The 16,637-nt window shown below is 44.0% G+C and overlaps 1 protein-coding gene across 2 annotated transcripts in view; it reads left to right on the plus strand.

Moving 5' to 3' along the window:
• Nucleotides 1–16,637, plus strand: part of dtd1 (D-aminoacyl-tRNA deacylase 1) — a 132,347-nt gene that overhangs the window by 23,506 nt on the left and 92,204 nt on the right. For both annotated transcript variants that reach the window (XM_052012473.1, XM_052012474.1), the window contains exon 4: nt 1,003–1,100. In XM_052012473.1, the coding sequence (XP_051868433.1) occupies nt 1,003–1,100 (98 nt within the window). The remainder of the gene's footprint in view (nt 1–1,002; nt 1,101–16,637) is intronic.

Here is a 16,637-nt window from a genome sequence, read left to right on the forward strand (position 1 = left end):
TGAACCGCTGCAGTCCTTCTGGTGAAGGTGCTTCCACAATGCTGTTGGGGAGGGAGTTTCTGGATTTGGATCCAGTGACGATGACGGAATGATGGTCCATTTCCAATTCAAATAATGTGCGACTTGGGGAACCTGCAGGTGGTGGTAGTCCTCTTGTACCTGATGCCTTTGTCCTTTATGGTGGCAGAGGTTGTGAGTTTGGGAGGTGCAGTCGGAGGAGCTGAGTGGAGTGATTGCCATGCATTTTGTAGACGGTATACATTGTAGCTTGTGATGGGGGGAATAAATGTTTAAGGTGGTTGATGGGATGTCAATCAAGCAGGTCCTGGATGGTGTTGAGCTTGTTGGGGCTGCAGTCATCCAATGGCATGAACGTCAGCAACTTTATTGTCATCTAATCTCATCTCCTCAATGTGATGTAGAGATCCTGCTCCCACTAAGGACAGTGAACAAACTCTGGAGATTGTTTATGGAAACAATAGACCATAGGTGCCAGAAATTCAAAGTATGAAGCAGAGATGCTCAGCAGGTCAGGCAGCATCTACAGAGGGAGAAACAGAGTTAACATGGCAGATCAGTAACCTTTCATTAGATCTGGGTGCTCCAGTTTGTTCCCAAGACATGGGGTAGGTTAATTGGCCACTGTAAATTACCCTGCAGTGGAGGTGTGTGGCAAAACAATGAAAGGGGAGTTTAGTGAGAGAGTGAGAGAATGAGTTGCAGGGCTGCAGAGAAATAAGGAGAGGGGAGAATGGGACTGATGGGATTTGCTGGGAGCAGGCACCGACTTGATGGGTTGAATGGCCTCTCTTTCTGTCATTTATGAGCAAGTAAGTCTAGAGTCGGATGTGATGACCCTGCTTGTATCAGACCCTGGAGTTGTTGTGGGGGGTGGTGGCAACTTTAAAAGTGAATAAAGAATGATAAGTAAATGGAAACTGGAAATGACAGCCAGGTACAGCAAAGTGTTTAATCAGCTTAAATTGATCTGCTTTGTTTTAGATGGTAAGTTTGGAGCCTACATGCAAGTGCACATACAGAATGACGGTCCAGTCACCATTGAGTTGGAGTCACCTACAGGTCCTTCTGATCCAAGGCAGGTAAGAAGAATGGGGTGTCTATCTCAGTGGCTGAGTGGTTCTGATTAACAAGCCTATAATAATACTGGAGTACAGAAACTCACCTTGGTATCAGCAGTGTAGCCCATGATCATTGATTATTTGGTAATGAGTATAGTATACACAGACCTCCTTGGAATAACTACTACACACCATCCAAATAGTTTATATAATTGTCCTCAGCTCCTCAGTGGTTTGTGTTCTCAAATAATTGCCCTCAACAGAACAGAGATATAAATATGTTCTGCAGTGTAGGATTGTTAATAATCACAATTCTGTACAATTCTGTTTCTTATTTATTTTTGTGTTTTTTTTAAATTTTTGACAAGGTAAATGGATGGAGCATTGTGGAAATGAACAATGCCTATTATACCGGCCTCAACAATATGTGCCTGCTCCAGACTCCCTGAGGCATTAGTGTGACAGTTCCTCATTTATCAGACCAGCTCTCCACCGTTCACTTCCAATTAGTTCCCTGTCCGGGGCAGTTTTGTACTGCAGGCTGGCGACTGGAGATTGTTCATTGTGGCTGAGACTTTACATAGACAATAGAGGCTAGTTACCTGGGCTGATTCTGGAAGTTGTTCTCAGGCCAATCTCTAATACAGCAGAATGCCAAATCCCTATCAACTGGGTCCACTCTATGCTGAGGAAACCCAACTGTGTAATCATGATTTGGGCTGGTGACTATTATATCTTCCTGCATTCTGGATTTATCTTTGTCCTCGCTGTTAAGCTTCACCCCTGTTTGTGATGCCTGTGTTGAAGAAATGAAGATTTAATAGCGAGTATTCGCAGCAAAGGGGAGAATGATGTTATAAATTTGCAGCAATAGGTGACAGAAAGTCAAACAGTGTAATTTCTGCTTCTGCTCAGTAGTTGTTGCTGGAGGCGGGCTGTTGTCTATGATGGGGAGGGAAGAGACTTTTTTTCTTCTCCATTAATTCTTGGAGCACAAACTGGCTGCCAACGAGACAACAGCTTGCTTTGGCCAACTGCAAGCACATGAACAGGGCCGATACACCCTCTGGTGTCTTTGCCCCACTATTGCTCCCCACCCTGGCTTGGCATTGTATTGCACCCCTCCCCCTCTCCCTAATACTAATCCACACCCCCACGTGGGAGCAGCACCTTCGCAGTGGAGGCATTACCTTTCTACAATGACTCTCACTGAAGCCGCGACTGATGGTGACCTTGCCGTCAGCGTGCTTGCTATCATTTGTCATGTGCAAGGTTTGCCTTCCGGTACCTAAACCGACCTGAGTTGCAGGTGTGGTTCTGAGTAGGTGTTACAGCATCTTGTGGGACATTTTCAGTCTGAGCTGGACTCCATGCTGCAAAATAAGGGCGGAGGCAAGTAATCCAATGAGCTTTCAGTTCTCAACTAATCCAATTCCCTACTTTGCCTCCGTACAGGCCGTCCCTGAGTAACGAATGGTTCCATTTTCACAGACGTCCTTTATTCTTAATGTTGGAAAATACACAAAAATCACTCAGCAAAAAACAAGCTGCTGAAGGAACTCAGTGGGTCAGGCAGCAGCTGTGGAGGGAAATGGATAATCAGCATTTCTGGTTGAGACCCTTCATCTGCCCAGATGAAGGGACTCAACCTGAAACGTCGACTCTCCATTTCCCTCCACAGCTGCTGCCTGACCTGCAGAGTTCCTCCAGCATCTTGTCTGTTGCCCCAGATTGCAGCATCTGCAGTCTCCTGGGACTCCACAAAAATAACTCGATGTGGTCACCATACATCCACAGTATCGTAATGAATGGCATTGAAAGCCATGTGACTGATAAGAAAGAATGATTACTAAAAGTGGAAAGAGAGAGAGGAAACTAGTTCTGCTGTTTGTAGGAATGAACATATGTACATAAGTCAGACGTTTGGAATTAATTAATACTCTGGCAGCTCGTTCACATGTTGGGGTGTCCATAAGTGGGTGTTTATAACTCAGGAGCAGCCTGGATTCAGTTATGTGTATCATTCCTCACCCCCTGGCTTCACTTTGTTCAACCGGGCATGTTATTTGCTGATGCCTTGAGACTGCGATCTCTCGGCAGCAGGGATATTCAGATTGCAATCTTCGGGACTAATTGTGGAATTCTCCAACTTTAGGGAGTTTTGTCTATTTTGGAAGTGGCCATTTATGTCTGCCATCATGTTGGTTCAGACTTTCTGATTCTATTAGTACACCTCCTTAGCTTCTCCATTTACAACATATTGTACAGACAAAGAAGCTTGATGTGCTTGAAACTGTTCCCATTAATCCATTTAGATTTGCCCTATCAGCGATATTCCCCATGTTCTATACATTGCTTCCTCACTTACTGAAAATTAACTTATTTTTCTCTCTGTCCCAGTTCTGATGAAGGGTCACAGACCTGAAACATTAATTTTTCCTCTCTCCACGGATGCTGCTGAGTGTTTCAAGCACTTTCTGTTTCCATTTGGGGAAATGCAGATTACTTTTCTGACTTTCTGTTTCTATGAGAGTCCGTGTACCTTCTGGCAAGAGCTTTGAAAACTGCAGTTTTATTTTTCTTTTTGCAGAATATTTATAGAGATCAAAAATTCAGTTCCTGTACTTTGTTCTCTTACACTGCCTTTCTTCCACCAGCCAAAAACCAGATTGATTTAAGGAATGTCTTTGAAGTCTGTTTCACATTGGTGTTTTGAGTTCAGGTTTGACCTGATGTCTGAATGCCTTTCAGAAAATGTGAAGAAATCCCCTCTGCTGGATTGGAAAACATTCTCTCCCTGCTCCTCCTTGGCAACAGGCCATGATTATCATGTACTCAGGTAGAGTCATTGCGATGAACTGTTGAAGCTGGCAGTGGAGAGATGTGCAGATCAAAGTTGAGTTACAGCATCAGGGCACCATGCAACCCCCAAACCCAACTTTGCCAAAATCTAATGAACTGCATGCAGCAGTTGCATCATTCAATGAAATGCATGTGTTGCAATGTATTATGTCTCCAAGTTTTAAAGGTTTCTCATAAACTTTTGCTTATTTGTTGCAGCAAATGTCTTTTTGTGCATGCTTGCTATTTTGTTTAGCTTTTGTGAATTTCCCTTGCTTTCACCTCAGTGGGAAAGTGCTTTGAGCAAGAGGAGGCTCAGCATTTAGAATGAATACTAGTAAGTGTGCTAGAGTTACTGCATTCATTTATTGTTTCCTTTTGTGTAGATGCCTGTACTTCCATAGTATGGGGAAGTAAAGCCCTGTACTTCCTTTTCCAACCCTGCACCATCACTACATCAGTTCTGCTACTTTACATGATTTACTCTTCCTTGAATGGGTCAAAAGTAAGGCTGTGAACTGAGGGACAGAGATGCAAGAGATTCTGCGGATGCTAGAATCTGGAGCAACACACACAAAATGGTGGAGTAACTCAGCAGATCAGGCAGCATGTCAGGTCAGACTGTTTATTTCTCTCCATAGATGCTGCCTGACCTGCTGAGTTCCTCCAGCACTTTGAACTGATGGATGGATCTGTTTTGCTGTTTTTATACTCAGGTTACAGTAGAGGGCAGCATTGCAGCATTGAAGCTCCTGTGGTTTCTCCTGGAGTATTTAAAAAATGCACTGGTGCAGAGAACAAACAGCAATGAATCCTACAGCCTGAACCCTGGTCTCTGAGCTCTGGATGAGACTGCAGAATGGAAGAGTTAACTGGCTCATTAAAAAAATAATGAAAGCAATGACTAAAGGATTAATCTGGCCTCCTGCCCCCAGTGCAAGTTTATCTAGCCCAGTGTCTGATGAAAACCCCATCTGAGTAAAACTTAAGGATGCAACAACTTAATGAAAATTGAATTTTGCACAATTCTGAGGGACTCGATGATTAAAAATTTCAAAGGTCCCTTTCTTTCTGCGATGATTAGGTTGCTGCTTAGGGTCATGGAGTAATACAGCACGGAAACAGGCCTTTCAGCCCAACTCGTTCATGCTGACCATGGTGCCCACTAAGCTGGTTCCATTTACCTGCATTTGGCCCATATTCCTCTAAACCCTACCTATCCATGTACTTAACCAAATGCCTTTCGAACGTTGATATTGTACCTGGCTCTGGGAGCTCATTCCATATATGTACCACCCTCTGTGTGAAGAAGTTGCCCCTCAGGTCCCTTTTAAATCTTTCACCTCTCGCCTTAAATCTATTCCCTCTCATTTTTAGTTCCTCTTCCCTGGAAAAAAGACTGTGTGCATTTGCTCAGTCTATTTTGGGATCTTGCTGTGTGCAAATTGCTTACAAGCAGTGACCACACTACAAATGTACTTCATTGGCTGCATTTGGAACAACTGGAAAGCCACCATGAGAAAGCAAGATCCTTTTTGTTATCTGTAGCCGGTCAGGCAGTCAAACCAGTAGAAAGAAGGATCTACTTTTACATTGTTTCCTTCATAAAAGATTTTGCAGTTGTTCAGTGTTAAATAGCATGGAACTGAGGCTGATGTTACTGTGCCTGAGTTTCATTGCATAATAGTGTTTTGGAATTGGTTTATTATTGTCACGCGTACCGAGGTAGAGTGAAAAACTTAGTTTTTCCTGCCATCCATACAGATCATTTCAAGACATAAGTACATCGAGGTAGTAAAAGGGAAAAGCAATAACAGAATGCAGAATACAGTTACAGAGAAAGTGCAGGTAGACAATAATGTGCAAGGGCCAAGACGAGGTAGATTGTGAGGTCAAGAGTTCACCTTTATTGTACAAGAGGTCCGTTCAAGAGTCTTATCTCAGCAGGATGGAAGCTGTCTTTGAGCCTGGTGGTGAGTGTTTTCAAGCTTTTGTATCTTCTGCCCGATGGGAGAGGGGAGAAGAGAGAATGTCCGGGGTGGGTGCGGTCTTTGATTATGCTGGCTGCTTTTCTGAGGCAGTGAGAAGCGTAGACAGAGTCCATGGAAGGGAGGCTGGTTTTAATCGCCATTCTGATTTTAAAGCTGGATTTGCTTCCAAATCCAATGCACTATCCTGGCATTTTGCCAGGATTGTCAGGCTGGCCTATCTCAACCTGAGTATTGCAGGTCAAAGCATCCGACTGAAGAATCCTCTCAGTGTACACACTTGGACTACATAATGACTCAACCTTTAGCTCCAATCTGCTGGAGGAGCACAGCAGGCCGTGCGGCATCTGTGGGAGGAAAGAAATTGTTGATGTTTCGGGTCTAGACCCTGCATCAGGACTGGTCCTTTCCTCCCTCCCTTCCTTTCCTCTCACAGATCCTGTTCGATCTGCTGAGTTCCTCCGGCAGATCGTTTGTTGCTCCAAATTCCAGCATCTGCAGTCTCTTGTATCTCCAACTTTTAGCTCCATTTAACTACAGATGTGCTGGTTGGTATTGTCCATTTTAAGTTGCTGCGATTCCAGGTGAGTGGCAGGAGAATTCTAGCAGGGGGGAGTAGATGGGGGGTGCAAGAGGAAACTTGGAGTGAGTATGGACGTGTTCTTGGTGGTGGATGTGGATGTGGTGGGCTGAAGGGTTTCTATGCTGTATGATTCTATGACTGTAACTAGACAACAATTAGAATCAAACCAAATATTCCAGTGTTAAATTAATAATAGAACATAGAACAATGCAGCACAGGAACAAACCATTTGGCCCATGGTGTCTGTGCCGTTCACGATGCCAAATTAACCTAAACCTTCCTGCGTCCATTTGATCTGTATCCCTCCATTCCCTGCATATTCATGTGCCTGTCTAAATGCCTCTTAAACACCACTATCGTGTCTGCTTCCACCACCACCTCTGGCAGTGCATCCCAGGCACCTACTACTCGCTGTGTTTTTAAAACAAAACTTGCCCCGCACATCTCCTTTAAACTTTCCCCCTCTCACCTTAAAACCATGGCCTTTAGTATTTAACATTTCTACCCTGGGAAAAAGACTCTTACTCTCTACTCTATGTCTCATAATTTTATAAACATCTATCAGATCTCCCCTCAGCCTTCGACACTCCAGAGAAAATTATCCAAGTTTGTCCAACCTCTCCTTATAGCTAGTACTCTCTAATCCAGGCAGCATCCTTGTGAACCTCCTCTGCACCCTCTCCATAGGCTCCACATCCTGCCTGTAATGGGGCGACCAGAACTGCACACAGTACTCCAAATGCAGCCTAACCAAAGTTTTATACAGCAGTAATTGCACTGCACTTTTAGCAGACATCATATAGGTTTGAACAGATATAACAAATGCCAGCTCATTTATCTTTTGCTTAAAGCTTTAACCACGCTGGTGTTTGTTTGCTGTCTCTATTTGTGGATACTTTAAATCGTCACTGGTATGTGCCTACAATCTTGTTCATTGTTGCAAACACAGTCTGTGACCCTTAATAACAATGGTATGAATGACGTACCAAAGATATTGGTAGTTCACTATACCGCTGTTTGACATCTAGCAGCAACAACTTTCATTTATCTAGCTCCTTTGCAGTTGCACAATGTCCCAAGCCAATCGGGCAGAATTGAACCAACACCAATAATATTAGCTCAGATATTGGAAAACTTAGTCAACCAAAAAGGTTTTTAAGGAGATTATGGGAATTAAGGAACAACTTTGTAATTACTTTGGGCTTTTTATATTCTTTAATAGGATGCAGGGACAGTGGCACAGCAGGTAGAGTTGCTGCCTCATAGCTCCAATGACCCGGGTTCAGTCCTGACCTCTGACGTTCTGTGTGGAGCTTGCACGTTCTCCCTGTGACTGTGTGGGTTTCCTCTGAGTGGTAGGTCAATTGTCCACTGTAGGTTGTCCTTACTGTGCACCTGGGTGGTAGAATCTGGGAAATGTGGGGAAAATAGGCACAGGGAAAATTAGTGGGGTATGGGATTGCTGTGTGAGCTGGCATAAACTTAGTGGGCCAAATGGCCTCCTATGTGAGAAGGAAATATGGAAATAGGCATGACTAGCAGAGTCAACATTTATTGCCCCTCCCTTTAACCTCTGTAGTCCTTCTGCTATTGGGAGGGGAATACCAGGATCTAGATCTGTGATGATGAGGGACTGGTGTATATTTCCAGGTCAGGTAAGTAACTTGGAGGGAACCTGCATGAGGTGGTGTTGTCCCGTGCCTGATACCATTGTCCTCATTGGAGGTTTCCGAGGTGCGGTTTAGCAAGCCTGGGCAGGTAACTGCAGTGTATTTTGTAGATGACACTTACTGCAGCCACGATCCACCAGCGACGGAGGGAGTGAATGTTTACAGTGGTGGACGGGGTTCCAGTTAAGTTGTAGGTTTGAACTGACCTTGTCCACCTCCATCCAGGACACTGCAGATTTCCTCCAGGGAATCAATCCAAGAGTAATTGGATGCATCTCCACTTGCACTTGTTGGCGTGCCAGCTACGAACTTATCCTAGCGGAGTGCATGGAGAGGGCTGCAGTTGAGCTGTACAGCACAGAGCCAGGCCCTTTGGCCCAACTCATCCATTTATAAAGTCCAACCATCAGCTTCCCCAACAGGATAACAAATAAGTGACTTCTCTACTTCATGATAAAGGACAATGAAGATTCATCTAGATCATTTAGCCTTACCCATACTATTGTGGTTCCACTATATACCTGTTCTCAATCCCAGCTGAAACAGTATGATCTCCTGGGCAGTAAACCCAAGGTAATACATAAGGAATCTCCCCGCCTCTACCTCCCATCCTCTCCAACCAATCCTTGCCATCACAGTCAGTCCAGAACATTAGTCTGGATGGTTATTTCCTGAATGTACAAGCTGTCCCTGGGTAATGAACGGGTTCCATTTTTTACACTATTTGGTCCATAAATTGGAAAATACACAAAAATCACTCAATATGTTAACCACACTTACACTGTATTGTAATGAATGCCATCAAAAGCACATGAGACAGATAAGAAAGAACAATTACTAGAAGTGGAGAGAGAGAGAGAGGAAATTAGTTCTGCATTTTGTGGGAATGAACATACGTATATATGTCAGTCTTTTGAATTTAATAGTATTATGGCAGCTCGTTCGGATGTAGGGATGTCTGTAAGTTGGGCATTCATAGCCTGGGGGCAGCCTGTATTTTGCAGCTTTTGGTCTCATGACTATGGGGGCAGAGCTTAGAGCCAATAAAGGACTTGGTACCTAGAAGGTCTATTTTCCAGAATAGGACCAAAACATGAGAAGCAGTGTCTGCAAACCCCACTCCATTTAGTTTGCCTGCGAATTTGGGCTGGATCCCACTTCTCCATCTTTGTGTTTGTGGAATCAGAAAGACACCGCGCTGCTGAATGTTAAAGCAGGCACTCGCGTTTCTCTCCGCCTTCTCTAGGCACGAGAGAATGCCTGCAAGTTCAAACGAAACATGAGAGAGCACACCAATCCGCTTAGAGCTCCTGATTTGCATTTTTATTAAAAAAAAGATAATTGGGATGATTTCGAAGGGCTGTGGTGCATAGGCTTAATTCACAAGCGAGACCAGATTTAATGGAGTATTCACAAACTGTGCAGGTTTAAAGCTAAACCATTGAAGATTAAGGCACAGCACTTACTCCAGGGGAATAATCAGTCGTATTGTTTCTGAAGGGGAGAATGGGCTGACAGTAGAGATTTCGAACGGTCAGTTTGGACACAGATTTTCCTTCCTGTCATTTGTCAGCAGTCTTGCAAACTGTACCTGCATTCGGTGCCATTTCTGCTGTACTGTTGGGCTGAAGCAATTCTGGTGGGTTTTGGCATCCCACTGGTCAATTGACATGTACCAGAACCAAGGGGAAGGTTCAAGGTGGTTTGAAGGGGAAGGTTCAAGGTGGTTTGAAGGCGAAGGCTGAAGGTTGTGATAAAGTGATGCCAAAGGTGCTCTGGTAGCTCAATTATTATAGGAAGGAGAGTGGGAAAGAAAGGGTTAAGTACATCCTTGCTGCTGAAAAGTCACCAAGCTCTTGGCAGATTTGTACTGTGGTTCTAGATATAGAACAAACAGCCTTTTCACGCTGCCTAAAACTACACTGAATTTGCAGCACAGTAAAAGGACATTTGGCCCAACAGGTCTGTGCCAGCACTAGTGTTCCATAAGAGACTCTTACCCAACTTCAACTCACACCATCATTACATGTTTCTATTCCTTTTTCTCTCATGTACTTGTCTAGTGTGGATGGCTGAGACCTGTTAATTTGAGTACTTGTTCACCCAGTCTGCTTGCTGCCCACATTTTTTTTTTTGCAAAGGATCTAATTTCTAAGCCATTTCGCACCCTAGGCCATAAAGATCTGCTGTGAGTTCAGTGCTTATAGCCTCCACAGTTCCCAATAAATAAAATAAAATTAACTCTCATCCTGATGCAGGGTTTCAACCTGAAATGTCAACAATTCCTTTCCTCCCATAGATGCTGCTCGACCTGCTGTTCCTTCAGCAGATTGTTTGTTGCTCCAGATTCCAGCATCTGCAGCCTCTTTTGTACAATTTCACATGGAGTTGACATGGAAGGAAGAAATTTCAGCCCAAGTCCATGCCAATCCTATTTCAAACACTAATTTTCCCTGTAACCTATTCTCTCTACATTCCTATCAATTCCCCTCAGATTTTATCACTCACTGACATGCTAGGACCAATTTACATTGGGCCAGTTAACCTACCCAACCCGCACGTTTTAGGGGTGTGGGAGGAAACCAGAGCACTTGGAGGAAACCCACATGGTCACAGGGAGAACATGCAAACTCCACAGATTGCGGCGGAGGTCAGGATTGAACCTGGGTCGCTGGGGCTGAGAGGCAGTAGCTCCACTAGCTGTGCCACTGTACTGTCCTTAACTTGGATGCAGGGTGGGCACCCCAGCATTCTGGACTTCTGTTAAATGTTGGTTTGGCACTGCACCCATCCTTCCTATCGCTGAGTCAGTCGATTGCGAACACTGGAGTGATCATTACAAGCTTTTGGTGTGTTGATTTCCAATTGGATTAAGTAGTGAAAATCACCACAGTTCACAATGAGATGAAAATCAGCCCTGTCAATAAATGAGAATTAAAAGTTAATTGTTATTCTTGTGTGCTATGACTGCATTACCTAGGAAGTGGGAAAAGAAATTCTTTATTGGTAAAGAGTTTCATGTAGATAAAATGAACATTACTTATCGTGCCCACAACTAACTGTGCAGGACGGATTGGTTTTTTTTTGCTCCAGATCCCAGCACCTGCAGACTCTTTTGTCTCCATTTTGCTCCTCCACTGTGAAATCTGTGGAGGTCTGTGAGACCCTCTCCCATTGCTCCCCCTCTGTGATTCCCGTTGCTCCTCTGAGACCTATTACTTTGAGCATTTGTTTATTCAGTCTGCTTGATGCCCACATTTTTGCAAAGGATTTAAGCGTCTTAACCATGTTGCACACTGGGCCATAAAGACAACGTTCTTACCAAGACTCGCTACTACAGCCACGTGTCCTTCCTCAGAGTCCTGATGCAGGGTCTTGACTCAAAACGTCAACTATCCCTTCGCCTCCACAGATGTACGTTTTCCCTGTGTCTCCGTGGGTTTCCTCCGGGTGCTCCGGTTTCCTCCCACATTCCAAAGACGTACGGGTTAGGAAGCTGTGGGTATGCTATGTTGGCGCCGGAAGCGTGGCGACACTTGCGGGCTGCCCCCAGAACACTCTACGCAAAAGATGCATTTCACTGTGTGTTTTGATGTACACGTGACTAATAAAGATCTTATCTTATGCTGCCTGACCTGCTGAGTTCCCTTCGGCAGCTTTGTGTTTTTTTTTGCTCCATATTCCAGCATCTGCAGTCTCTTGTGTCTCCAAACCATGCACACCATTTTGAACGTTGAAGGGCCTCCAATCTGAAACTTTATCTGTTTCTCTTTTTCCCAGATGCTGCCTGAAACTGCTGAGCATTTCCAGTATTTTCAACTTTTATTTCAGGTTTCCAGCATCTACAGCTATTTGATTTCAAAGTCATTTTGAAAGCTGGCTTGTCGGCGTGACTTAAGGTGTGCGTGTATCACAATATTACTTAAAATATGGATTGCGCTCTGTCATAGTATTTTCCTCCTTTTTTTTAAACTATCACATTCTATACTGGCTTCGGAGGCAGTCCAAAGGAGATTCACTAGGCTAACTCCTGGGATGAGAGGTTTGTCCTATCATAAGTGGCTAAAGAAATTAGATCCATGTTCTGTTGAGTTTAGAAGAGGGATGATATTATTGAAATATATGGGATTCTGAGGGGGCATGACAGAGTAGATGTTGAGATGTTTCCACTGGTGGGAGATTCTTGAACAAGAGGACAACGTTGCAAGGTTAGGGGACTGTCATTCAACAAGGAGGTGCGTGGGAACAATATCCTACAGAGGGTGGTGAATCTTTGGAAAAATAGTGCAAAGCCTCTCCTCTGCCGTCAGTCAGTGAAGATTTTAGCAGGCAGATCACCCACAGAGAGACTTGGAAAGAGGGTGACATTGACCTGGGCAACAAGTGATAGGGGGATGCACACTGAAATTGGGAATGAAGGAAAGGCAAATTAGGATGAGGAAACGAGGAGGGTGAAGAGGGAATGAGGAAAGTGGGAACTTGGGGAGAGGGGGATGGGGGTGGTGGGGGGTCAGTGATGGAAAGAAAAAGAACAAGGGGCCACAGGAGGGAATGAGAGGACATAACAACACAAGAAAATAGGAGCATGAGTTGGCCACTTGGCCCCTCAAGCCTGCCCTGCCTTTCCATATGCTCATGGCTGATCTACCCTGGCCTCAGCTCTTCTGTGCCACTTCTCCATTCCCTGATCTTTCAAATATTTATCTATGTCCACCTTAAATACTTCTGATGATCTAGTCTACAGAACCCTTGTGGGTAGAGAATTCCAGAGATTCATCACCCTCTGCGAGAGGAAGTTTCCATTTTAAATAACCAGCCCCTTATCTTGTAACTTTCTTTCAAATTTGTTGCGACACACCTATGTGCCTGTTTGTTCTTTTGCGAACTTTCATTTACCTTTGCAGCATGATTAACATGCAACCTATTTAGCTGGCTAAATTTAGCTGTGCACTTGAGGGTTTTAAGATGTGAGCTTGTTCTTCAGAGGGCCTGTTGGCCTTTGACTGCTGTCGGTCCACCTCAATATTGATTGCGGCGATCTTTAGGCCAAGGTGCCGTGGCAATTTAGGAAGGAACAATCGATCAATGTCATACCAAACTGCAATAGCATTCCTTTCCCCGAAGGGAATGAGCAGCTGTTATATTTCTGCTGTGTTTCTGGATGTTAAAGGTGAAAGTCTGTTGCTTGTCAGATAATCATTTCCCACTTTCCTTTATTAGACGCCTTCCATCTCTTTACACTGTAGGAACAACTTCCAGTGCTATAAATGGTAGCAAGAGAGATGTGTGTTGTATCTGCTTCCACTGAGACTGCTCTCTGAGATGCCCAACAATAAGTATAGAATGATGGTGCTGTAGAGTTTCAGTAGATTACTGTATATGTCGGTTTTTTTTAGATATTCTCTTGGGTGAGCTGTGTTCCTATATCAATCACCAACCCATTGGGAAGTCCAGCTGGTTAAAGCTGTGGGTTGTTCCCTTCTGCAGAGAAACACCCTGCTTGCCTGAATCAAGGGGACTTAGGAGCAGGCCAGTTGAGTCAAAGCTGAATGGCCCCTGCATGTGTGCAGGGGTACATCCTGAGTTTAATCAGCCAACCACAGAGAACTTTCAGCACATTACAAATGGATCCCCTGTTGCTTGCCACCTGAGATCCACCCTGCAAAAGTTCCAATACATTTTTTTTAGCAATCTTCTTTTGGATTTCAACTCTTCATAACAGTCATTCATTCACCTTTCCAACTTGACAATGGGTTGAATGGTGCTGAACGTGAAGAATTTTTATATTAATTCCTCTCATCTCTAATTTCCTCCGAAATGAGTAATTTGTGAGCCATCTCCAAGTCTGGAGTCACATGTAGGCCAGACTGGGTAAGGATGGCAAATTTCCTCCTCTCAAGGACATTAGTGAACCAAATGGATTTTTATGATAATGGTCATCATTACAAAGAGTAGCTTCTTAAAACAAAAATTACTGAGTTAAAGTTCCGAAGGTACCTTGGTGGGATTTGAACTCGAGTCTCTGGGTTGTCAGTCCAAACCTCTGGTTACTCACCTTCCTTAGTTACTAGGTCATCACTTCTGGTAAAGATCACTGTCCTGAGATCTTAACTCTGCTTCTCCTTCCACAGATATTACCAGACCTGCTGAGTATTTACGGTATTTTCTGTTTTTATTTCAGATTTCCAGAATTTTTTTGGGGTAGAGTAATTACTTTTACACAGCTGGTTATTACAACCTGGAATTCACTGTCTGAAAGGGTGGAGGAAGCTGGTTCAAGAGCAACATTCGGGGGGAATTGTATGTATGCTTAAAAGGGGAAAATTTGCAGTGTTGAGAGAAAAGATAGGGGAATTGTTCCAGCTTGGATAGTTCTCCCATAGGGATGGCATAAACGTGATGGGCTGAATGTACTGTATTAAACATTAAACCAGTGCTCTAAAATTCTGAGATCAGGCTTCTGCCTGCACACCATCAAGCTTCAGTGTTTTTATCTCTTTGTTGGGCCTTAGGCACCTTAGTTCTGCTGTTATGCTCCAATAAATAAAAAGTGCTTTCTGCTTTAACAGCAGAAAGTTTCCTTTTGGATGTTTGGAATTTTCTTATGGAGGTTGGTGCAGGGGGTGCTGGCCTTTGCAATGTTCCTCAGGAGTGTACGTCGTTCCTTAACAAGGTTTCCCCATTCAGAAGAATGTATGGGGAAACCCATGACTCTCATGTGAACTAAACTTGGTGACAAACTTTCCCCATGGCCAGAGTGCACTGCAAGAAAGCATTGATTGGCTGGTACTCACTGGAGTTCAGAAGGATGAGGAGGAATCTCATTGAAACCTACCAAACATTGAAAGGCCTGGATAGAGTGGACATGGAGAGGATGTTTCCATTAACAGGAGAGTCTAGGACCAGAGGGCACAGCCTCAGAATAGAAGGACGTTCCTTTAGAACAGAGATGAGGAGGAATTGCTTTAGCCAGAGGGTGGTGAATCTGTGTAATTCATTGCCACAGACGGCTGTGGAGGCCAAGTCATTGGGTATATTTAAAGCAGAGGTTGATAGGTTCTTGATTAGCAAGGGTGTCAAAGGTTATGGGGAGAAGGCAGAGGAATGGGCCATGATCAAATGGCAGAGCAGACTCGATGGGCCGAGTGGCCTAATTCTGCTTCTATGTCTTATGGTATTTTATGCACTATCGTTGACTTCAGTGGTGTGGAGGGCAAGTGGTAGTCAATAACGGGAGACCAATCTGCCATCTATCTTATAGCCTCCTGTTAATTTTATCCACTTTGTCTGCAAACTGCATCACAGTGACTGCATTTCAAGAGTGAATCATTGGCTTTGAAGTGTCTTGGGACATCCTGAAGGTAACTGCAAGTTCCCCTTTCAAACTGGCACCTTGCTATCCATTTTGAATCAAGGATGTACCATGGGATTGCTTTATAATGCATGTGACACAATTCATTCAGGTGTGCAATACATCTGACCTGATGTGCTGTTCCTCAATTGGAGAGTCACTGAACTGCACAATACCAAAGCAAGATTGCAATAAAAACCTTAAATGTTGGAAACACTCAGCAGACCAGGCAGCAGAGAGTGACTGTTAATGTTTCAGGTCAAAAACTCTTCATCTGAACCGAGAAAGAGAAACCATGTTAGTCTAGGTGGCAGAGAAAGGGGAGGAGGGCAGTGGGTAGAATGAGAATAGTTTTGCAGGCTATCTTATGTGGAGCACTGCATGGAGTTTTGGCCCAGCCCCTCCTGAGTGTTCCTCGATCCAAACATCCAGACTTCCTTCACATTCCCATTCACCGGGCTCCATATGTGGGAGCCTTTTTACCACTTTATATTGCGCCAAGATGGACGTGCGGGTGCAACTAAGCTTCAATAGCAACATTCAGGATGGAGTTGTATGTGTGCTTGAAAGGGGATAACTTGAGTGTTGAGGGAGGAGGTGGAGTAAAGAGTGCTTCCATCCCAAAGCTTCCTGACATTATTCAACTGCTTTATCATATCATAAGATTTCAATGTTGCCCTCTTGAACCTGAAATCCTTTCAATAGTTTTTAATTGATTGTGTTTCTCGTCAGTCCAACAAGATTCCTTACCTATGCCATATTTTGCCATCAACAGGGGGTGCCATTGGATTGAGAGTCAGGGTTAGTTTAAAACATTCATGTTCTTGTGCAGTATCTTGTAGATCGCAGTAATCTATAACAACATTAAATAACACCCTATTTTTATAAGCTGCATCTCATGATCTTTAAGCTCCAAAATTTTCTCCTGGTATTTTGCCAAGCTCGTGACTAAAGAGTGTCTTCTATTAGGAGTTGGACAAGGCAAGTAGCTTGGGGCACTGATGGCATAGATATCATGTTAACAAAGTAATTGTTAAAAATAGTCCAAGATCAGCAGCCCACTTTCATACATAGTGGCATTCCACATGGTTGCCCACTGGTGCAGCATTGAGTGTAAAGTACTGT

The sequence above is a fragment of the Pristis pectinata genome, chromosome 3 (assembly GCF_009764475.1).
Source record: "Pristis pectinata isolate sPriPec2 chromosome 3, sPriPec2.1.pri, whole genome shotgun sequence".
Lineage (NCBI taxonomy): Eukaryota > Metazoa > Chordata > Chondrichthyes > Rhinopristiformes > Pristidae > Pristis > Pristis pectinata.